The sequence below is a fragment of the Ambystoma mexicanum genome, chromosome 9 (genome assembly GCF_040938575.1).
Source record: "Ambystoma mexicanum isolate Mex_15411 chromosome 9, UKY_AmexF1_1, whole genome shotgun sequence".
Classification (NCBI taxonomy): domain Eukaryota; kingdom Metazoa; phylum Chordata; class Amphibia; order Caudata; family Ambystomatidae; genus Ambystoma; species Ambystoma mexicanum.
The window spans coordinates 131,434,977-131,460,098 of record NC_090931.1 but is presented as its reverse complement, the minus strand read 5'-3'; the positions used below and the strand labels follow the sequence as shown (position 1 = coordinate 131,460,098).

General features: G+C 44.0%; 1 protein-coding gene across 2 annotated transcripts in view; it reads left to right on the top strand.

Annotated features, from left to right (window-relative positions):
* The window catches only part of C9H11orf52 (chromosome 9 C11orf52 homolog), a 208,442-nt gene that overhangs the window by 126,946 nt on the left and 56,374 nt on the right, over positions 1–25,122 (top strand). The window contains exons 2-3 of one of the 2 annotated variants that reach the window (XM_069614296.1): positions 12,020–12,045; positions 20,615–20,646. In XM_069614296.1, the coding sequence (XP_069470397.1) occupies positions 12,020–12,045; positions 20,615–20,646 (58 nt within the window). The remainder of the gene's footprint in view (positions 1–12,019; positions 12,046–20,614; positions 20,647–25,122) is intronic. The other variant, XM_069614297.1, reaches the window with a different exon arrangement.

Genomic DNA, 25,122 nt, shown 5'->3' with positions numbered 1-25,122 from the left:
CACACCACCCCAGGGGTAAGGTAGGCATTGAGCTGCCTGGTGTCTTTCTGGGTTATGGGGGGGGGTATATTATAGCTGGGCTGCCTGAAGCTGTGGCCCCATCAGGCTGGTGTAGAGCAGGAATCTGATTGGCCATTCACTGGGATTTGTGATGGAGACGCTGTTGCCACCTGTGCCGAAGGCATCCCTGCTCGTCCACCTGCTTGCGGTGCCTCAGGGGTTTTCAGACGGCAGGCTGTTCCACCAGCTCGACTTGCTGCACTCACTGGCTCACCCACTGCTGCCGGTAACTTCAGGGCAAGACTAATGGAGGACAGGAGAGTCAGTCCTCCACAGATTGCGCCGTGTTTAAGATGTGACTTCCAGTAGCCTAGCCTAAGAAGCGTTCCTAACAATACAGAATGCATTTTTATTTCCCACGATTCTCTCCCCGGGTCCTTCCCTCCAGTTGGCGTGGCCAGATCTGGGTATTTGCAAATCCAGACGCAGCGTTCTCTCTTTAGCTGTGTTTGCAAACTTGAAGAGCAGGCCAGAGGGGAATGCTAATTACCTAACTGTGGCTCACAACATTTTCCGCATGGAGTTATTTTGACTTCCAAAAACATGAAATGACTTTCACGTTTTTGGCCTTGGATTTTTAGGACTTCATCCCCAACAGCAATGGTCATTTGCAGATTGGGTGGTGGTCCATACCTGTGTGCCTGACCTGCAAGTTTTGGATTCCAAGGTAGAAATACCTATTGTGAAATCAGTTGACCTCTGACCCCACCAGGTACCTTGCTAAGTACCTGCGCATAGGAAAGCCGTCATGGCTTGGTTACAACTCGCACAGCAGCTGTATAATCCAAGGCCAGCTTTACCCGTCCTTCCGATATTACAAATGGTAGAGTTTCACCCACTTACACCCACCAACCCCCGATTATAATTGGTCATTACTTATTCAGCTACATTTCAGCAGCGGCCCCAACCTTGGCCCCTGTCCAGAGTTTTGAACCCTTGACCATTCCCAATCCCATTAGAAAGCCTTCTCTGGAGAAGATCCTGCAAGTCAGTGACTTTAATTCAGTGTAGCTCACCCGAGCCAATCCCTTATTTGGCGAACAGCGGAAATGACCCTCAGTGCGTGAAAACTATTTAGTCCAGGATCACATCATTTAGTTAAGTGGGGAATCTTCTGTAACCACTCCTTTGCCACTGGCAACTTCCCTCTATGTCTCGAGCATAACACTCCCTTGCAACCTCTCTTAAAAAAGCCATCTGCTGACGCCTTCTGCCCGGCTAACTATCGCCCCATCTCTACTACACCCTTCCTGGGTAAACTCTTGGAAAAGTTGACCCTTCGCCGAACTGACCCCCCACACGGATCTTGTTGGTTGCCTTCATGACCCTCAATCTGGATTTCGGGCATGCAGAGGCACGGAAACTGCTCTCTTGAACACCTGTGAAACCATGCTCGCAAATCTCGACTCAACTCTCCTGCTGTTCTCATTCTCCTCTATCTCAGCTCTGCCTTTGGCACAGTCCACCATTCCATCCTCCTAGAACGACTCTGTGACACCCTATGCATCGCTGGCCGGCACTGACTTGGTGGACCTCTTTCCTCACTGACCACCCTTCCCAGCTGCAACTGGGCCCTTTCTCCTCCACCATCACCCTCTCTACCTGTGGCGTCCCAAAGGGCTCTATCCTATCACCATGGCCCTAAATATCCATCTCGCCCCTCTTGCTCACCTGATCTGATCTCTTTTTCTCCTCATTTGCAGTGTTATGATACACAACTTTCCTTCAAACCTCCCTCTACTACCTCCTCTCTGATCCCAGACTGTCTGTCCGCCATTCAGGCATCGTGTGCAGCGAATGATCTGTCTTAATGCCAGTAAGACAGAGATCCTAATCGGGACACCTGTGCCCTTTTTCCCGTTCTACACTCTGGCCACCCTCTTGGACCCTCTACCCCCACCATCTTGTGGGGCCAATAACATTGGGGTCATCTTCAACTATGCTCTCGCCTTCAACCCTCACATCATGGACCTTACCAAGAAGTCCCACTTCTCGCTCCACCTCCGAGGGATTCTTTCTTGTCTCACCTTCCCTCAGAAGCTCAATGTATCCAGAGCTCTGCTCTCTCCAGGCTGGACTACTGGAACAAACTTTCTCAATATCTCTCTTTCCTCCTTATGCCCTCTCCAGCTAATCCAGAACAGGATTGCAAGACTTATCCTTGGCCTCAAACCCAGGGACCGTATCTCTCCAGTCCTGAAATCTCTCCACTGGCTCCTGGTTGCTGCAAGGATCAAATTCAAGACCCTCTGCATTGTCCACGAAGCCTTTCTGGGGCCGGGAATCACGCTATCTCTAACTTTTCCTCACTAAATAGTCCGCTTCTAGAGCCATATATCTTCCTCTAACTCCAACTCTCTGGCTGTCAAACACTTCTCCAAGCAGAGAGTGGGGGGTCAAGTCTCTCGCCTCGGCTGGGGCCTTCCTGTGGAACAGCCTCCCTGCCCCACTCAGACTTGAGTCGGACCTCCTGAAATTCCAGAAACTGCTAAAAACTCTGCTCTTCTCTACCTCCTTTCCCTTCCCTGCTAAGCACCCGCTGTGACGGGTGGCCTGATCCTCATGAACCTCACAGGATCCCGGGCCCTTCTTCCCAGTCAATGCCAGCACCCCTCGCACCCACTGTTCTGCCCTTGTGGGCGCCTCCTAGGCGGCGCCACATCCCACCCTTGAGAGTCGTCTGTACTAGCACTTAGCCTGAGGTTCTCCCCCTTGGCTCCCCCTAGCACTTCCCTCCCCGGCCCTCCTCCAGCATTTATCCACTACTCCGCTCCCCCTTCCATCCCCATCCCCTGCCCTTCTCCTCAATGCCCGGCACGTCTCAATGCCATAAGGCCTAGTAGGACCACAACTGTATATTTACTGTTTTTGCTATTATTTCCCCTGTTCTCTTCCCATTAGCCTTGTGGTGCTTTTAAACAAAATTCTGCTGTATTAAGCACCTTGCAAATGCACAATAAAATGCATTTTTAAAATCTAGGCCCAGGCTTCTGATTTATCGATTTGCAATTCAGCAATAAGAAGTCTGGGCCCAAGAGAGCGTTTGTTTATTGACCCTTTTATTTTTTTTCTTTATTTTGTTTTTTTTAGGTTTTATATTGCACTTAATATAAGCTCCAAATGTTGCCACAAAATTTGGAGCGAGGAACAAAGAGAACAGAATTTGCCCAGGATCACCTTTTCGTAATGTGAGGGGGGAGTTTGGATCACATTTCTCTGGGATCTAAATTGAGCATGTCCTCCTACATCAGTTTCTCACAAGCCTTAATCGCGAGAGCGAGCAAACCCCCACAGCAGCCCTTGAACCACATGCATGCATTCTGCTTTGGGTGCACCCGAGTGTCAATGCTTTGCTTGCTTAAGCCTGAGAACAGGATGCAGGATACTTTATTATCATCCCTAGTCTTACCCCGGCCTTAATCACAATGAGTGCAAGAGACTTCTAGCCGAGGCTAGTAGCTTCCAATTAGAAATGTTGCACCCTGGCTCAATGAGGGAGGGAGATGTTTAGCCTTTTAAGTTCATGTAAAATAAGCCGAGGGACCCCGAATAATTACAGATGATATGATGGGAAATTGGAAGTATATGCTTTTACAAACGCTCACCAAAAGCAGAGAATCACTCATCCAACCTTGGATTTCAAGCGCCTCCCTGAAGCTCAACATGACAAAGGCCAACATAATTCTCCTAAGAAGCCCCTCTTCCCCCTTCACTCATGCCTGATGTCAAGACGTGAATGACTGACATGAAGCTCGACAGATTCACACCTCAACTTTTACCTACTGCAAATTCTCTTTGCTTGACTATCTACCATGGCCTCTTATAACATCTTCAAGAATACCCAAGCATCGTTTCTTCCATTACTCCACAAAGTCAAGCCTTTCAACCCTGCCCCGAGTTTTGAGGCAGTTGTCCAAGCACTGGCCAGCTTCCATCTCAATGGTGGAGACTCCAGTCTCACCACAGATTCCATAGTAGCCTTTCCTATAGCCTACCAGCACGTTGCAGCAACCTTCATCACAGGACTATGAAAGTCACACACATCACTCCATCCTCATGTTCCTGCACCGGCTTATACCTTCAAGCGTGCATCGTGTTCCTGCACCGGCTGATCCCTTGAAGTGTGCCTCATGCACATGCCTCACGTTCCTGCACCGGCTGATCCCTTGCAGCGTGCCTCACGTTCCTGCACCGGCTGATCCCTTGCAGCGTGCCTCACGTTCCTGCAGCGGCTGATCCCTTGCAGCGTGCCTCACGTTCCTGCAGCGGCTGATCCCTTGCAGCGTGCCTCACGTTCCTGCAGCGGCTGATCCCTTGCAGCGTGCCTCACGTTCCTGCAGCGGCTGCGTTCCTGCAGCGGCTGATCCCTTGCAGCGTGCCTCACGTTCCTGCAGCGGCTGATCCCTTGCAGCGTGCCTCACGTTCCTGCAGCGGCTGATCCCTTGCAGCGTGCCTCACGTTCCTGCACCGGCTGATCCCTTGCAGCGTGCCTCACGTTCCTGCACCGGCTGATCCCTTGCAGCGTGCCTCACGTTCCTGCACCGGCTGATCCCTTCAAACGTCAATCATGTTCAAGATGATGTGCATCACCTGCAAAGCAACAAAAGCACCACTCTACCCGGCTAAGGCGTCTCCCGTTGGGTGAATGCATGACCATAGTCCATGACATTACCAGACTGGAAACCAGATCCTACAAAAGGGAACCCCCTAGAATGCAAGCCTCTTGCTACTGTGCACCCTGTCTTTGAGATTGTTGTCGGTATAAATAAGGCTGCCCCTTCCACAATACTCTTCTGGAAGGACCTAAACACCCTACTCTAGAAAAAACATCTTGCTCATCTCTGCTCACTCCACACAAGCCTATTTCTCCCCCTGCGGAGCAGTTGCCAGCGCCGCTTCCTTGTACCCATTCCAGCGAACAACCCTCCTCCTACCTGCAACCACATGGGGGCGTCCTTTACGTCCAGTGCCCTGTTGCTTCACCGCTATATAAGTTGCATAAGGATTGAATGCACCCTACAGACCCGTTGCAGGAGGCATTTTCAACCACATGGCTTTTATGTTGGGGGGGGGGGGGGGTGGAAGGGGATGCTTATAGACTTTCTTTTTTACTTGTGCAATCTGAGTTCAGGGCATCTTCATTAGGTGGCCAAAAATGTGTGCAGGAAGCAACTTAACCTTTTTAAGATTCCTCTATCGAAATGTTTTTTTCAAAATTAGTCCACACAGTTTGTTTTTTATAAAGAGCAAATGTACAGCAGTGCTAAAGTGCTGGCAGCGTCTGCTGCTGTTCACCATTCATTTTCATTGAGCTACAATAGCCTGAACTGCTATTCAAACCTCTCATGCAGTGTTGTTTTATTAGGAATTGCACCCATGCAAAATGAGTTTTGCTGTAAAGAAATGTCAGCTTGCAGCCTTACGCCCTGGCCCCTCTGCATCGGCCTTCAGAAGGATAAATGTTAAACAAGACCAAGATTGCTTTAGCGCAATGTTCTTCTAATATTGCATACAGAGGGCTTTAATCAATTGTAGATCAACTCCAACGTTCTTATTTGGTTCGTGTTTTCCAACGTCCATGTACTTTTTATGCATTAAGTTTCCATTCTGCTGTGACCTTGGTAATATTGTGAAACGTATTTGTTGAGAAAACAATTATTGAGGCTGCCTTTTTGAGTAGATCATTGTTTGACACCTTGGCTAGTGTTGTGTTACGCAACAGCAGCTTCTCCAGGGAAACCTTTATTGAAAGTTATACTATTGGTCTGCAACATCTAAAAGAAATCAAAGGAGGATGTTTGGGTCACAAAAGGTAAGAGACTATGGAAAACGTTCACTCTCATTAAAATACAGAGTTGACAGTGTTTGAAAAGATTCCTCAATAAATAGGATGCATGGATATTCTTAAATACTGGGATATTTATCAAATCGAGTTCCTGTTAATGTTCATCACTGTCATGTGCTATTAGTGGGTAGAATTGCCCTTTGTTTCAGAAATATATATTCTAAACAAAAGGGTGAAGAAGACAGATTCACACTGACCCTCTTAGTGCCGGAGGTAAAGCGGCTAAGTTCCAGTTCTGAAATATACGGTTGTTCAGATTCCTCACGTTTGTTCATTTATTAGTTATGGTTCTTGAACAAAAAACACAAAGGATATAGTTTGGGGTTTCCTAGCAACCAAAGCGCCAGGCTTGGATTTTTGTTGACCCCAAAAAATGATTTGTTTGCTTTTTTTTAAAAACGAAAATTGTTTGACAGCAAATGGATCTTGAATTGAACTCTTCTACCTGTGGCCACAGTGATAAAGACTGAGATCTACACATTTTTCTGTGGCAACACAACTTTCTCGGGAGGATAGCTCGGGGGCAGCATGCTTGTCTTGGAAGAAAGACGACGTGGAGCAACACAGGTTTGATCCCCAGGTCCGCGCTTGGAAACCTCTGGGTTTTAAGCGTGTTATAAATAAACAATTATTATAATTCTAAATCCATAAATGAGAAAGAGCAGCAAACAAGCGGACACCTTTGGGTTTGGATCAGAGTGTCGCTCTCCCCCGGCTTGCCAATCTACCAAGCGGTGCATGCCCTTCTCGGCCACATGTTAGCCTTAGAGGATGGACACCATACTAGAATGGTGTGTGTCTACTCTGTGTAGATTCTGTCCTAGGGAAATTGAGCACTGTATATATTCTGAATTACATATCTTTTATTTTTTATTATCCATAACCAGCTAGTGGTTTCCAAGCGCGGGATCTGTATTCAAACCACTGTTGCTGTGTTCTCTTGTTTCCAAGACAAACGTGTTGCCCCTGAGCTATCCTTCCTCCCCAGGAAGGATAAGACTAAGGTTCCGTGAAATGAGTGGGTTATTTATTTTATTTTTTTCCTTTGTAAAGCGCACATGCAACCCGTAGGCAGTCGTGCATGAAAGGAGCTTGCTTGTAACTTGATTGAGTGGCAGGAGCTGCACTGGCAATTATGGTCTTCATCTTGCCTCAAAGATTCTGAGTATGAAATATTTTCCAAATATCAAATTAAATGTTTAGTTATTTTGTTAGATGGTCAGTGATTGGGGGAAACGGAATCCAGTGCATTGGTGCCATAGATATTGTTTAGGGTAATGGCAGGACTCCAAGCTGGACCTCCCACATGGTGAGCAGGAAATCTGCACTATTAACCAGACCTACATAGTTGGAAATCAAACGGGTTACTGAAGAAAAATCATTCTTTATGGCCATAGTTATTTTAGAAATGCATTTTAAAATGTGATCTTTGTATTGACTATCTGTGCCATTTTAGGAATTGACCAGGAAGCCAATCTGGGCTTCCCCTATGGTAGACCAGAATTATTTCACTTAACCAAACGTTCCAGTTGCTTGGTTAATGCAGGGTTCGGTCATGTGTTGGCCTTGTTGAGAGAGGCTGTAGGGCCTGTGGCTCAGTGGACTAATGCATCCACTACAGGGTCTGTGTTTACCTTGTGGTCACAGGTTCGAATCCCTGCAGGTCCACTCAACCTTTCATCCTGAGGTCAATAAAATGAGTACCATTAAGTTGGGTAACCAACATCTGTTATTAGCGCCAAGATGCCCCTTCAGGGAAACGTGCGCTTTACAAATACACATGTTATGTTACGAAATCTGCATGCACAGAAGGAGCTTATACATTGGAGACACAAGCCTCTTATGCAGTTATAGTTATCATGAAAACACGCACAGTTCATCAAGGCCTGTATGGCAGGTGCCTATAGAATTGATCCCGCCCCAAATGACCCCACTTCAGCTCTATAACTTCACCTTCTAGTTCTAGGCGCTTTGTTCTTGAGTTTCTCCCTTGCATGTTCTCTGATTGTGCCCCCCCCCCCAACAGATGGTTGGTGTCAGGGTTTTTTAAAGGACTTAAAATGTTCTTGAATGCAGATTTTAAATTTCCTGCCGGTACTTCCTATGCAACCAACATGGACAGGTCCACAGCATTGCATAGAGCACATGGGTTGTTAGAGGAACTGTTGGATTAAATCCACACATTATTAAAGGTTTACATTTGAAATGGGAAATGTGCTTAAGCAACCACATGTCTAACCTATTGCATTAATTGATTTGTGAGAGGTCATACAAACCTTTTTTCTTTATTTGTTTTACTTTGCATTTCAGCCTTTAATTATGAATTTACTGTATTGCTGAAATCTTTGGCAACCTTCCTGCTGTCAATTTTCTTTAGAGTTTTAGTGTTTCAATTGTTTTATTTGGATACGCCCAACATCTATGAGCGCTACTCTTTTGTCATCTACTGTGGACATGTCCAAGAAATGAGCCAAAAGATATGACTACATGGCCACACTGTGCTTTAACCATCACCAAAACCGTGTTCTTCCACTCCACCCTCCGAGAATATACTACTTGCCGTCTACCACTATATTGACTCTTTAAATACCAAAATGGTCCTCATGACCTTCCTTACAATCTTGTCCGTTAAATGTTATCACAGTCCTGTAAAGGCAGCCCCCCTTCCTTTTGTACACTTTTCTGCCATTTTATCCTGCAAGTTGACTTTTCAAGCACCCCTTAAAAATAATTTTAGTCAAGGTAGGAATTTCTTTCTCTGAGGTTATTTGTATGACATCTTTGGTAGTCTTCGGGTCTAAATCTTCTCCGGTAACTTAATTAATTTAATTTTAGTGTGTGATGTCGTTCATATAAACCTTTCACATATTACAATAAAGAAAACATGAAAAGAGAAAGAAAAAACATAACATTTCATTCAGTAACAAGCCTTACTTATAGCAAAATGTGGCAATTTATTTTCATTACTGCCAGCAAATTCGCTTTCCTCTGTACCCTTCATCGGTAACATGGATGCACAATTCCCTAGAGCAGCACATGGTTTATAGTCCTAAAATCGAAAACCAAAATGTCCAAAGTCAAAAAATCGAAAAATTAATTTTGAAAAAAGTCGAATTTCTTTTTTTAGTACGTTTTTTTATTCGAAATGGGGGGGATCCCCCAACCCCCTTTGATTTATGTATATATTTTTTTGCTTTTACCTTTTTTTTACATGCGGGACCCAAAAAATAAATATAAATTAAAAAATAAATCATTCGACTTTTTTTCGACATTATTTTTTTGATTTTTGTGTAATTCGACATTTTTTTTGATGTTATGACTGCACACCGCATCACATATTAGATTTAGAAACCAAATAACTGTATCCTCATTAACTGTTTCCATATTTCATTAGGTTTCCCTGCACTACTTTCTGAAAAGAAGTAACTCGGGAGTTTGACTAAAAAGAAAGAGGAAAGGGAATCTTACTGCTCCCTGCCTCCTTTATTTTTAGCAAGTTCTAGTTCCCCCAAACATATCTTAGTGTTCAGGCAGTTGTATGCTTTGTGCATCTGTAGGAATGTTCATGACCCAGAAAGGTCCTTTCATCCACACAAATGGGCATGCTTTCCTTTTTAATTGCATTTAATTGCTAATGCGGTCAGTACCATGCTCAGCCTGACGTTGCTCTGTTCTTGCTACATTCATCAAAATATTTTCTTAAATGTATTGGTTGCTTTGGATCAATCGCATGACCTTTTTTATGCGTTACCTTTTGCACGCTATCTCCATAGATGCTGAACCAAATTCTGTTGTATTATAAGATCCCTTTTTCTAAACAGGGTCTCCTCCTTAGACACACGATGAGGCAATAAGACCTATTTGGTGAATACTTTAGCCTTGGTGAAATTGGGTAACGCACTGTGCTTAGGCAGTACATAGGCATCTTTAAAATGAATGCTCTGTTACGGGACCTTTTGTCTTTATGCAACCGAATCAAGCTGTTCGTCTTGCAAACTAGGACAATGGGAGACAACCACTTGGTTTCAAACATGTTGCGTCCCCCAATAATGCACAATTTTCGTTACAACAGGTAATCTTTTGTTCATGTTTTGCACTTAATGGCATGAGACACACTTCAGATGTCAAGTGTATATTTGATATTGTTTTCATAGAAAATGTAGACATCTCGAGTCCTGCTGATCAACGCCTTTTTGGTGAGGCCTCCAAATAATGCTGCCATGCTTGATGACGTGTGTCCCTTTCATTACAATGCTCATGTTTAAATTCTGCTTTAAAATAGCCCGATATCTCATTTACCTTGAGCTATACTATACTAGACTGTATTAATCTGCTATTTTTCCCTTCACTAATCTCTCACAAGACTCAAACCATGATTTAAATAAATGAGTTATCCTTTATACACACAACTTCATCTGCCACCATTCTATAATCGGTGCCTCTTTACTTCAAATTCCCACTATCTGTGGCACTATCCTGAACTCCCTGTCCCTATTAGCAACTTTTCTGTGCCAAGTCAGTATTTTTCTATATGGCCTCCCGAATGACTTCCTGCAATAATGGCAAACCAAATTTATGGCAAAATGTTTTGACCGTGCAAAAAGTTGCTAACTCCTAAATCTACAATATGGTCCAATTGCATTTGTTTTCCCTTTGTTACCTATTTGTTATTCTTTTGATTACTTTTTCTTTTGCTGCTGGCCTGAGGCACATCCCCTTTATGCACTTTGGTTTTTTGGTGTTCCGGGCTATCGCACATGGATGCCATGTTTACTGTGAACGTCCATTCCTCTGCCTTTTTTCATTACAAACTCTCCCAGCGCATTAGTATAGTCCAGTTCTTGAAATGATGGCAGGGGCGGCTTGTCCATAATGTAGGACATAGTGCAGACCCAAGACTCATAATGGAGGCACACGAGCCCAGGAAAACACAGCACCCCCCTCCCCAGCTGCAGGAAGGAGCTCAAGATGTGCTCCTGGGCTGACTTTACTGTGCAGGCTAACCAGTTACTTTTGACAGTCGTATCCTGGCATGCAGGTCCAACGAGCCATTGAAAGATGGGTCATTTTTGCTTTCCCCGATCTTTCATGGCAATTTGTGTATGCAGGTTGGGGTACTGCGGGTTAAATGTATGTGTAGGGCCCTCCTAAACCTCCTCACACATTCAGGAGGTCTAAGGCTTGGGGTGGTGGTGCTCCAGCTCCACTGCGCATGTCGGGAACCAGGAAACTGTCTTTTTGCATGGTGCACAGGTGCCGGAGGGCCATGTGGCGGTGGCGGGGACTGTGTCGGGTGGCATCTGGAGGCAAGGGCTGCAGACTTTTTAGTAAGGTGAACCGGGGTCCCAACAGCAATGATGCTTCTATGGTTAAATTAAAATCCTCGACTGTACATTTGTTGTCAGTTGCCATTTTTCTTTCTTTTTTTTTCTTTTGCCAATGTGAATAATCCTACAATTATTTCTGCCATGTTAGTTCCCGGACTTCAGAAATGTCACACTTTTTCTTAAAAGGAAAGCACAAATAGTTGTCAGTAAATGTTCAAAAGTACAACTTGATGCCAAAGTGCGCACACCTTTGGTCGAAATATCGGTATCGGGTAATATTTTCACCAGCAAAAATATTGCCGTACATATGGTCGTCGCGAACGGCCATAGGTGATATTTTTGGTGGCGAAAATATTAGGTGCGGGGGTGTCCCCCGCACATAAAAAAAATTATGCAGGGGTTGCGGGGGGTGTCCCCCGCAGGGTCCATGTGTTATTTTGCCGCAAAAATATGGCAATGTTTTTGCATAGCAATATTTTTGCAGCGAAAATATCACATGGAACCGAAATATCTAATTAGACTCAGAGTTTAGTTCCACGCCTTAGACGGGGTTATTTTGTGGGGAGCTGCTCAACCATCCTTGGAATGGTTGTCCAATCCAGAAAGTGGTGGGGGCCTTCCATAAGATGTACGGATGTCTGTAATTGGTCACTGTGTTCTAAAAACGTCCATTTCATGATCTGATCAAATGCCCACCTGCCTCAGATGTCTGCTGAAGGCAGATTCAGAGTGACCGATTTTCAACCTGCTTAGCAAAATATTTAGATCTTTCTTTTCTTCATTTCAGGAGCTGTCCATGTGGCAAAAAGAAAGGTGAGTTGCTTCTGTCCAGTATTGGTATTTTCTTTGTCAACCTGGGGCAGCTCTTGAATGGTGGCAGGTGATGGGGGGTGGGGAAGGAGAAAGCATGAGATGGGGAGGTCTGGGGGTGGCAGGAATACATCTGCCTTGGAGACCCCAGGGATATTGCCACACACTCCAGCTGTTCCCTTTCTGCTTGTAGTCTTACCTGAAATAACAGAGGTGTGGAGGGGGTTTAGAACAACACGTGTGTGAAATGCTCCTGCAGAATGTTTTCACGCACAGGCAAAGGAGAAATCAGGATGAACATCGGGTAGCCCTCCAATTCCTTCTATTGATTCTTCTATTAATAAATTGTCATGTACTACTCCTGGCATTTTCCTTCTTTGTACTGCTTCTTCTGCACCAACTGTGCAAGTTCCCCCTCTCCTTTGTCCCCTCTGATCCTTGGTCCTCCCCCTCCTCCTGTTCCTTTGATTCTTTTCCCTGTCCTCTTTTTTCTGAGTTTGCCATCTCGCCAGTGTCTTCTGCTTATTTTCTCTTTTCATTTCTCCTCATCATCCTTCCCCTCTTCTCCTCCCCCCTGACCGCTTCTCCTCCCATGTCTTCTTTATACTGGTTTCTCCCAATTCTTATGCTTTTCCTCACCCTCCTACTTCTCTTTTGCCTCTCCTTCCACTTTATTTCTCATCTACCGATTGTTCATCCTCCGCGTCTCCTCCTTTTTATTTTTCCATTATCTTTCTCTTCTCGAATATTGACCCGTGTAAACCTTATGGTGTAAACCTCCTCTTTATCATTGCGCTTACTCAGTTGATAACTTGTTAAGGATTTCAATCGGGCGACGCACACCTTAGCCCAGTATGCAGCGTGCAATTGAAATGCTTATGTTTTTAGATTAGATTCAATACTGAGATGATGTACCACTCATATCACACCCCCTTTTCAAATACCCCGGGTAACAATGGACCATGAACCAGGATGGTTGATAAAATATAATATTTATTTTGAAAATTAAAAGAAATCATACAATTTTTGATATGGGGCAGCAATCACCAATGGGGTGATAAGAACAATAGGAATGGAAGCAATGCACTTAGTTTTAACCTTCTATTAACACATCTACAAAACACCAGGGAATAGGAGCACATTTTGATTTTAGGTAAGATAGCACTTGAGTTAGAATTGCCCCCTGCAATGTTCCCTCAACCGACAAATGATCAATTCTAAATGGATAAACCGAAACAGCAGGTAATCAGGAATGACAAATACTAAACAGAATTGAAATCTGACCTTCTCTCCCCAAACAAGGGAGAAATATGGATTTTAAACCTTGGCAATGCTAAAAATGACACTCGGAAATGGATGAATAAATTAATGAATGTGTGTAAAAACTTTGAAACAAATATTCTTCACTAAAGCAACAATGTAAAAGTACAAACCATCACAAGCAATGTATAAGCAAGGGCATACAGTTCGAAAATCAGTGACAGATTTTAAAACATGTTTTCAGCAAATGACACGTTGGAAAATTACCAAACTTTGCAATTCCCCCCTGAATTTACCAAAACGGTTTTTAATAAAAGCGGGTGAAATATTGTAAATCGCAATGCGGTTTTTGTGTTGAGGTGTAGCTATAGATCCTAGGTACAATATGGAAGGGCAATTAGGTCTCTAGTTGGAAAATTGAGTGAGTTATGCAAGTTAGTGAGGTTCATTTTTAGGAAAAAAGAACAGAGAAAAGCGGCTTTAAAAAGGATTGCAAACTTGACTTAAACTGGATTTAATGACTAAGGAAAAGAGAATGCCACCAGTGAATCTCCAGTTACGTGGCCGTTGTAACGCTTCACGTGGTGTACCCCGTTTCCTTTAGGGAAAATTAATTTATTTAATCAAAATCACTAATGGCTTATGTTGATGCAAAACGAAAATGAAGAGAAAATCGGCGCTGACAAAAGGAATCAAAGGCAGGGTTTCACAGATAATGCTGACAATTTTAACAAGATATCGTGGTCGGAATAGGATAGCTTAGAGATTGGGATGGAACAAAGCAAGGCAAGGTACATCATGGTTTTCTATGGTTCCTATTAATACTCAGTCCACTTTTTAGTTTTTGGATTCTAGACAGTCGGCGTTCTGGTCAACAAACGGCGATATGGTGGTCGGAATAGGATAGCTTAGAGATTGGGATGGAACAAAGCAAGGCAAGGTACATTATGGTTTTCTATGGTTCCTATTGATACTCACAGTCCACTTTTTAGTTTTTGGATTCTGGACAGTCGGCGTTCTGGTCACCACATGGATCTGGTCTAACAAAGGACAGCCAGACAAAATCGGCGGGACAGTTCAGCTGGGCATTGACTGGTTACTGGGCAGTACTTCTGGACTGGCAGTTCTGGTTACTGGATAAATGGGTCAGCAGGACGGCAGCAGCATGCAGTAAGTGGCGGTAAACCAACCTGGATCAGGATGCCTAAAGTACCACAGTTTTCTCCTGGTTAATGGGAGATTGGTGTTTTTTTTTAGTATATTAGAGGCCTTGCTATCACAGTATCAGCAATGCTTGGCTTTGTAGTTGGGATCTGGAGTCCGAATAGATGAAACGGGAACAGGACACCGGCGCAGCACAATCAGGAAGTTGTGTCAGGGACCCTTATTTATAGTGTAAAATGACATCATCAAGGTAGAGGCTGGGCAGGGTTAACTATGCACGCCCCTAAACTACTTGGATTGGGAAGGGGTTCTAGTCTCTGCCTTGCTCTGAACTGGTAGAATTTCTAAGGGAATGGTGTCGGGTTTAGGAGGTGAGTTTTACAATGTCCAGAAACTCCCACATTTACTTTACTGAAAATCTGATTTTGCCAAAAACATACATTTATGCACTTGCAATCTCTTGGTAAATTATGCACACAGGTTAAATATTATGTGCAGCACAGATCAGTCAAATCCTCCAGTCTGTGCAACCTTGTTTCACCCTTCTGATACATTTTGGTAATTTTACACATTAAAGATTTGTCCTAAAAACCCACAATTGTATACACAGATGCTAATTATCCCCAGGGATGTATGTACAACATTTTATGTTTGCAACATTAATACTTTCCTTGGAATCTGTCATATTCTGTAACTTCTGTTCCCCATGCGGCAATGAGTTCTACCAAGTTTTAAAAGAAAGCACATAAAATTAGATTTGAAACTGCAAACCTTTTACATTTTTACTAATTCTTGCTGCAGAGATAAAAAGTCTTTAAGGTTTCTGGATAGAATAGTCTTTGTAACCAACAGGCAGTCCATTGTTACTAGATCCCTTTTTTCATTCTTCCTCCAACTACAAGAAACTTTCATTTCCTGTCAGGGCAAGGGGGTTTCCCATCTTAATTGAAGGTTTTATTGCCCTTTACACTTGACAGGTTAGTGTCCTAGGACTTCTATTATCCCAGCCTGGAGCACAGACGAATGTCTGACGAGCGTGTGAACTTTCTTTGTCCTAGCCCAGTTTTTCAAGCTGGCAATTTTCACGTACGTGTCCTGGATTTATGGTGTGTCTCCCTTCCTTGGGGGGAGTTTCATGGCAACTGGAATGACTGGTTTTTCTGAGAGCTTGCAAATCTAGCCCATGTGTTTTTAAACTCTTAAATTTCTTATTGTGGGTCCTGAATAAAAACAAACCTGGGAAAGAAGATAGCCTATGGGTGCATTATCACCACTAACATAAACCCTTTACATTGCTAAGTAAGCAGGCTTTCATTAACAATTTACTTTTAAATGGGCCAATTTTTATCTTCAGTCAGCAAAGCCCATTTTTCCACATGTTAAAACTGCTAGCATTTCATTCTTTAAATTCAGTTTTGCTGCCCATACTGTCTTTGCAGCTGTAGTCATTTCCTTGAATGCCAGAGTTTTATCTAAAGTATATATACATTTACACTTGACCTGGCTCAGAGAGTTAGTCTTTTGAACTGCTGCACCTGGATACATTTGGAAAGAAATAAACGCGTGTTCCCGTGTGAGTGAAGATGAAGTTGCTTCTTGATTTCTCTCAGATCTGTTTGGACTGGGCCTGTCACTCAGGAATTATGCCAGGTTTTGGTGAAGCACAGTGAAATATCCTGGGCATGACGGGACCTTTTGAATCAGTGGTTTCAGAATGACAGATGGAATTGGCATCAAAGCAGCATTTTGAATGGGTGAAAAGGTTTCATTTTGAAGGGGATTTTTGCTTCTGCAGCAAAGCAACACTGTTTTTTCGCTTGATTCCATTGATAGGTTTCAGAACACACTGGCATACTTTTTCAGGGTGTCCCCCGGTTTCATTTTGCCTGAAGTGTGCTAGGCAGGATGCTGCAGCCATTTATTTTTTGTTGCTGCCAAAATGCAGTTTTGAGGTCCTGGTGCGCACAGGAGCCAGGGCAGCCAGGTTGCTGTTTCTTGCGCAAATGCAGCTTAGTGATGTGGGGCAATATCTCCCACAACTTCACCAACATAAGAACTGTGTGGATACATGTTGGAAAACAGTCTACACTTTGCAGAATAGGAGAAAGAACCATTAAACATAGTTGTGCGTACATGCGTGTCCAGCCAAGGCAGCGGTGACTAGGCATGGTGATCTTCAGTTAGGCTACAGTGGCAATATATGTAATGGACTAAGGGGACAGCAGTAGTTCAAAACTGTGTTTAACATAATTGATTACAGCATTCATTTGTCCATCCAGTTACTATGTAAACACACATACAGCTTTGTGGTGAGGGGCCATGCATTAGTTAAACAAAAATGTTTTGAACTTCCTTCTGAATTGGACGAAATGTTCTTCCTTGCTATAGGGCTTGGGGAGGGCTTTAACCACAAAGGTGTTAACCCTTGCCTCTTGCTCTTTTTGTACATGCGCAACTACAAGCAGGTTTGTTTAGCATTTGTCTGAGGTATGTAGGTACCCTGCCAAATAGGCATTTATGAGCTAGAGCGAGGATCTTAAACCGGAGCCTCTCCGCCGCTGGCAGCCATTGGTGATCTTTCCTATAGCTAGAGATATGCTCCCTTCTAGGAATGTTGCAGATTATTCTCGCCGCATTATTCTGGATGATCTGGAGTCTGAATATACTCTTTGCTTGCGCCGCCAAGAAGTGCATTGCAGTAATCCAGCCTTGGCATGATAATTAAGCGGACTACGGTTTCACCATTTTTTTAGAAGATAAGGGGTTTTGCCTGCCACAAATGTAGTCAAGGGTAATGGGCATTTTTCATGATATTGTTTACGTGTATTATGGAGACGCGTGTTGGCAGGGTGAAAAATAATATGGCAGGAAAGTAAAATTGTGATCACTCACTACACTTCTTTCTTCATGGAACTTGCCCCCGATTACTGAACATGTCTGATCTTAAATGCGAACTCCAATGCAACTAGATGCCACTTGAGTGTTGGGAAATGAACACACTAAGTGACAAGCACCCGATCTATGAGAATGGAAAACTCCCTTGCCTAGGAAAATGCCTACACTGTTCCAAGATTTCACAAGTGTGTGATACATAGTTCATTGAAGTACATGAAAAGTGTTCTTAGCTGGGTGTTCTCTGCAGGTGCCCCGGCCATGCTTTTCTCAGTGTTTTGAAGATGGCTAAACTGTGTACTGAGCAAAACTTGGGGTATCGGGACAGCATTGTATGCAAGTCTCTTCTGCGTTGACTGATTACATGTCTCTGCTAGCTCTTTAATTCCTATAGCTTTCACAGATCAGTGTTGTCTGCCTAGTTTCCAAGTGAGAACTGGGATCAGATCTGTTCCGGGGGCCAAATTGCGACCTTTTTGTAGCAAGCACCTGTGTTTTTGGTGAAGCTTAGCCAAAGCTTGGCAATCCTTGTCAAATTACCTCACTTGCTTTAGCCACCAAAATATGTAGTGCTTTTAAAATGTTTAACAGAAGAAAACACAGACCACATCAGTCGGATCCATGGGGCACTTAAATTTGTTTTACAGAGCATGTTTCCATCATGAACTGTCTGCTGTCATCCCGATCCCAGTTACACCCAAAAAGCTGAACTAGCCCCTCCCTCCCTGTTTGTACTAAGGAATCAGAACATGTTTGGAGAACAGATATTTGGACCAGAAGAGTATGTCCAAATAGCAACTAGGCAACCATTGAGCAGCTTCTATTGCGTTACTTCTGCTTCATAAAATGTATATATGCAGCATAGGAGTTAAAAGCTCAGCATCCCCCCCCCCCATCCCCTCCACACCCTTCTACCCCAGTCCCACCCTGCCAGTGCTGATCTACCCAGGTTATTCCACAACAGATCCATGGCTTCCAAATGTTCCATCATTCCACTTCAATTTCCAATTGCCCGAGATTGGGAGGTCCAACACATCCCTGCCTGTCCCAACTCCCCCCAAAGAGCCAAGCCAAAACCCGATAGTTCTCTGAGGAGTACTGCATATTTCCCAGAGAATGGTTCCTCCATCAAACCTATTATCCGTCTGGTAAGGGGGACTAACATCCTGCCTTCTATTGTTTTCCAAGTGTTTGTTTCCTGGCAACATGGGCCCTCCAAGAACTGACTTGTGAAACAGGCTTTATCATATTGCTTGAAGCCTGGAAATCAGATTCCTCCTTTTTATAATATCTCTCTGGACTCCTTTAAGATCCCCCCTCAGCCCATCTCTTTGCAGCATCTCCAAATGGTTTGTACTAGCCTTGAAAGGGGGGCATCTGAACACGCAGAACCTTCAGGAGCACGTTCAGCTTTATAAGAATTACTATTCCCCCGACTAAAGTGCCAACTAACTTACAAAGCCCACCTTCCCAATCTCATTAACCTTTAATGACCCGGAGTACCTAAATCCCTCCATGCAGCATCAGCATTACCCTATGGCCTGTCTGAGAACCATGCATAGCCTCTGTCTTAACAGTATTGAATGTGTAGCCTGCCCCCATGGCCCTCAGACCTCCCGGTATAGAGCAGCTCTGGTATAACACTAAAATGTTGCCCACAAAGGTAAGTAGCTTTCAATACCCGCTCTCATAAAGGATGCCCCTTGCACTATCTTGCTGATGAATCGACCTTGGGAATGGTTCAAGAGACTGATCATAAAGCAGCGGTGGCCGAGGGCACCCCGCCTCGTCCACCGACACCCGGCTGTTTGCGACTACTTGTGCCCTGGTGTTGGAGTATATTGTGCGAGACCTTCCTTTTATAAAGGACTAGTTTACGCTATAAAATGCCTTTTCTGCCTCTAAACTATGGCCATCATAACCTCGTCTGATTACCCGTTTAGTACCAGTAAGTGTAAAAAAAGATGTAATATTGGCGGGTCTATCGTTTCCCCTGGAGTTTCGTTTTGAATTGTTAATGTACGAGTTTAGCAGGTAGACTGGCCAACAATGTCCACATTTTAGCTCGCCTTGATCCTCATTTCGAATCACTGAAATTAGGCTTTAACCATTGAAGGAGGTTTAACTCGACTTTCGCAGGGTTTTTTGTGTGACTTCAGTGTTCTCAAAGGGCATCTAATATTACTGCAAGCTGAACTGTTAAGAGTTGGTGACTGGTTTGTGTAACCTAAAACAGCCCTAAAACCACAACTAGTACCCTCTCACATTATGGAATCCAACATGTGTATTAGCACCAATGCAGTTGCACAGCCTGCTTTTCCCCATGAGTCCATGCCAATGAAGCACTTATCCCTCTCCATATGTGTACACATCCCATAGCCGAACACCCTAATCTCCTGTCCCACACACTTCCTTGCCACATGCTCCAAAAAACATTATTCTTCATCACATGCACACGCTTTTTGCATAATATTCACACATCGTCCACCCTCCTGCCCCACCCCATTCTCCCTATTGCCACCAAATATTGCATTGTGACTAGTGAATTCCTGAGAGTCTTTCCTTCCTTCCTGAAACGCATTTACCCCAAAATGAGCAAAGAGTGTGCAATCACGTGCATCCCTGATGCTTACCCCTACATTAAAATGACAAGCCAGACACGTTTGCCATGTGTTGCTTCACAAGTGTCATACTTTATCTCTGTGTCCAAATAAGAACAGATGGCGCATACACACCCACAGAAGATGGCCATGTATTCAAAGCATGTTACACATTCTGTACCCACACGTACAATACTTCATATCTCACACACACACGCAACCCTGCAATCAAACACAAGTGCCGTATAGCACACTACTTGATGGCCACTCTGCGCTTACCCTACACCCACACCCTCTTGCGTGACACTTGGGACACGTTTCCTGTGCACTTATGCATACACCCACACAGCCTTCAAATCTCACACACACACACTCACACACTCTCACACACTCTCACACACTCTCACACACTCTCACACACACTCACACACTCTCACTCACACTCACACACACACTCACACACACACTCACACACACACACACTCACACACACACTCACACTCACACACACTCACACACACACACACACTCACACTCACACACTCACACACACACTCACACACACACACGCTCACACAATTACCCCATAATTAAACATACTCTTTTATAAAAAAAATAAAAAAAAGATCAGTAATTGTGTGTTCTTTGCTTTGTAGCCTCTGAAGAAATGCAGACTGAAGTCAAAACGGTAAGACTTAATGAGCACCTGCCTTCTTCCACATCTGTTCTTGATTTTTAGTATGTATACCATAATTTGATGCTGGAGCTAACATGGATACCAAGACAGTCTGCAATATATTCACTGGTCCTCTGCTGTAGACCTGTGACTTTGCAAGCACCCCCACAGTGTTTTTCAAAGGTGCCTCCATTCTTTTCTATGCTGACCACTTTCTTTTTGTGTGTGTGTGTGGTGGGACGTTAAGATGCCACAGAACCTCCCCCATCAATCCATCCAACAGCTATATTTTGCTTGCCCCCGAAGCGAGTGAAACATCTGCCCAATAATCTCCCACGTGACCTAGTCCTCTCCTTCCGTTATTACTCCTGCATACTACTTGGATTCGCAGACGCATGGAGAGTATTTGACTTAAACGTTCTTGAAACTTGATTCCATGTTGACACTAGGCAGATTCCTGGCCGTCCCACACTGGCGACCAACCGCAGTGAAATGTTATGGTGCATTTGGTTAGCACCTTATGTATCACTGATATGATCTCAAAGCGCTGTGGGTTGAACGCCCTTGGGCACCGTGGTCCGTGTTAGTAAAGAGAGGAGTGTAGCATATAGTGCTTGGGTGCACTTGGTATGTGAGCAGCCAGAGTGGGTGTGCAGGGTTGACTGCATTCTAATGCTAGGTGAGGTGCGTTGGATGTGAGAGATCCGTGTAATGTGTGCAGCAAGGAGGGTGGTGTCAGAGTCTGCATTCTGGCTGTCGTAGGGCCTGTGTAAGAGAATGTGTGCAGCTAGGCCGATTTTGTTGTGGGGTGTAGCTGTGTTCTACCAGACTGTTGAGCAGGGACGTTATTTGAGGTTTGCCAGTGGACGCAGTTGCGACCCCCGAGGTCTCCCTTGCTACCCCTAAAAAGAAAATAGATTTTTTTATTTTCGTTAATATAAGCTCCTGGGCTGTGGCCAGCGTCATGTGGCTCTTTGTTTCTGGAGTGGCTGGCTTTCTTGTCAGACCACTAGAAGAAGAAAAAACAAACAAACCAGGGGTTGCACACACGTAACACTTTGAGCAGTGACTCTAAATAACAGAATAGGAATAACACATAATTTGTCTTTCTGGAATTCTATACAATAATTGCTAGACTCATTACAGGTTTATTTGAGGCACACTTCAGGGGGTGAGTCACTGATTGAGTCTGTTATTAAGCACCTCGACTCAGCCTTTCATCCTTCTGAGGCCAATAAATGAGTCCCAACACAGGTTGGGTGATATTGTATTCGTATTTGTTCTATATAAAGCACTTACGCGCTATATAATAACACATCATTATCATATGCCTTGGACGTCTGCTTGCATTCACAGTAATTTGGTAATCTGGGCCTATACACACTGATATTAAAAATACAAGTGGTGATCCATTCTTGTATGAAATGGATATCATATTATAGTGATATTGTAACCATGTTTTTTGTAGTGTACTTGGGAACAATGCTATGCCACTTCTGTTTTGTCAAGGGGTAAAAGGTTGTGTTCCATCGCTTCCTGTGATGTAACGTCGGGGTGTGGTCAAATGACATCACTTCCTGTGATCTCATCAGAGGTCAAGGGTCGTGTGATGTCACTTCCGCTACCTCAGGCATTTTGGTGAAATGACGTTCCTGCTGTTGAGGTGTTGTAGGTGTAATGCAGGTATGTGTGCAGATAGGCTGAATTGATCGAGGGGTGTAGCTGTGTTCTATTGTTGATGTAAAGTGGAGAGTGAGCATATTGGTGGAATGAGTGTGGTGGTTACTGGTAGGAAGCCCCCATTCCTGGTTGCTTTCGGAGCTCAATGCGCCGACCCTGTCTGTCCTCGCTGTTCATCGCGATTGCTGCTCATTCACTCTGGTGCTGTGCACAGATGGGTTTTGTGTGAGGAATGAAGGCTCTGCTGGTCCTTTCCTTGGGGCAAATCTACGGTCCTAGGTCAAAAGATCTTTTCTCTTTTTTCCGAATGGAAAAAGACCGATTTAAAAAGACTGCTCTGTGACCACACGGAGCGGTCTTTCTAAATTGGACTGTCAAGCCCTTCCACACACAAGTACGCACAGGGGCTGACAGGTCTGTGTGACCCAGCGGTCTCGACGCGGGAGTGACAAGTAAGTTTGAAGCTGTATGTCGGTGTATGTGTTTAGGAGAATGTGTGTTTAGATGTGAGTAGAGGGCTGAGGGGAAATGGGAGGTTCGGGCCGGTTAAACAACCTCTGATTGACGAGAGGGGAGGGGAGGCGTTACAGAAGGAGGAGGGGTTCAATCTAATAATGCCACATTTTAAAGCCTGCACAAAAATGGCCCAAAAGAATCAGCCTTTTTGTGTTCGGTCTTTAAAATGCGGGATTATGACATGGAACCAAATCTGCAGCTGCCTGCTGGTTGGTCATTAAGTGACGCAGGCATTCCTTAACATCTCTGGTCCATACACCATACAGTAGTGGTGGCTGGTGAATTTCTTAACTGGAGGGGAAGTAAATAATTGTCCCAGATAGGCCAGGTCGACCGAGCGTAGCGAGGGAGCCTGCAGCACTCAAAAGGGGGTTTATGTGGGGTTTCCCCCCTGTGAAATGTTTTTAAATGATGGGTGAAAATGGTGCATTTTAGGGCATACTTTTTTAGATTAATTGGGTAAAAACCCATACATTTTGCAACCGGGTATTGTAGGGTAACTCATGAAAGAACTCCAATAGATGCAAGTCACCAACAGTGCACAGGAGCATTTCTCCAACACATTTTCATGATGCATTTTCCCACAATATGTGCCAGTATAAAACATTTTCACACTGGCTGTGCCCCTACACTTCAATGCTGACTGCACCATTATACCCTCTTATTCCCAAATAAGAACATACTCTTATTTGCTTTGTGCATAATGCCAGTAATGATACTATAAGAAAACATGTCCATGTTTGTTCTGCCAATATATGGCAGTATCCCCAGTTAAGAACATACTCCAGTTGGCTTTAGCATTAAAAATGCATGCCAAAGTATGAAAACATGTTCAAACTGGCTGTAATAAAATGCCAGTTGAGCTACATTGTAACACCTACCATGCTTGTTTTACCAAAGATGCCTAATACAAACGTTTATGCCACAGAAAGAAAACCACCACTGGTCATACTTGCATTATTAAAACGGTCCAATATAAAATGTCATACCACAATAAGTTATGGCTAGACTGGCTGCATAAAAATGCAAGTCTAGCTACATAATAACACTTATCATGCTTGCTTTATCAACCATGCACAGTCAAAAATGCCATGCCTGCTCCATGGTGTGCCAGTGCCTTGCAGTCAGACATAATCACATTAATGATGAATGTGATTATGTGTGATTGCGAGGCGCTGAGGGGGATAGGGGGCAGATGAGTGTCAGGAGCTGGTGTCCCAGGTCCCAGGAAACCGTCATGGTATTTTGTATTGGGCATAGATGCCTAGGAAAAATTGCAGTGCCCACCCACTGAGGCCCCGAGCACCTAACAGGCGCACATTAATGGTATGCATGCGAGGTGCTGAGGCAACAAAAAGAGGTGCCACTCTGTTGTGGCTGTGGTCTGCCCCTGGGATCACGTACCAGTTGGGGGCAAAAGAGACTAATATTAACAAAAAGGTACTGGTATGTGTACCGATTGGCCTGTGAGGGGCATAAATGAATTCAAGCCCTACTCGTGGTCCAATCCTGTTTCACCACATGGGTAATTGCCTCTACATATAATTGTAGATATCTCAAAACAAAACACCAAGGAAGACATTAGAGTTTGTAGAAATTAAGACAAATCTTTATATCAAGAATTATTGCATAAGTTAAAAACCCAACATATGGGGGCATATACAATACAATTTTTGTACAATCATAAAGATGAAAAATCCTTCAAAACATATATGAAAACAATGATACAAAAAAAGAGAAGAAAGCATGAAAAAAACCCAAGGTAAGTCTAAACAGCGACTAAAGATTAATTGTCATTTGATGATCAATTGGTTCTATTTGGAACCACAACGAAATGAAAGGTCAATTCAATGTTTCTAGCAATGTCGTAACATCAAATTGAAAAATTAAAACAAAGGTAACAATTACTTTTTTTCAATGATGTATGGTCATGTTTAATACAAATGGAATCCCAGGATAAACATTATTATACATTGGGATTGGGTCTGCGAGGTGCTGAGGGACCTAATCATGGTATGTTTTACTGTGCGTCTATCAGATGCCCATTCATAAATGGCATCCCTTCCCTCCTTGCCCTCCAGCGCCTCACACGAACAGATAATCAATTGTGTGTACATGTGAGGTGCTGGGGGACTTAGGGGTCAGACTTGACATTGCATGTGAGGCACTAGGAATTCCAGCGGACTGGGCTGGCATTCTTTACTGGGCAGACCCAGTAAAAAATGCCATGCCTGCCCTGTGGGCCAAAGTGCCTCACGTGCACACACAATGAAAGTGATTGCGTGTATCCGA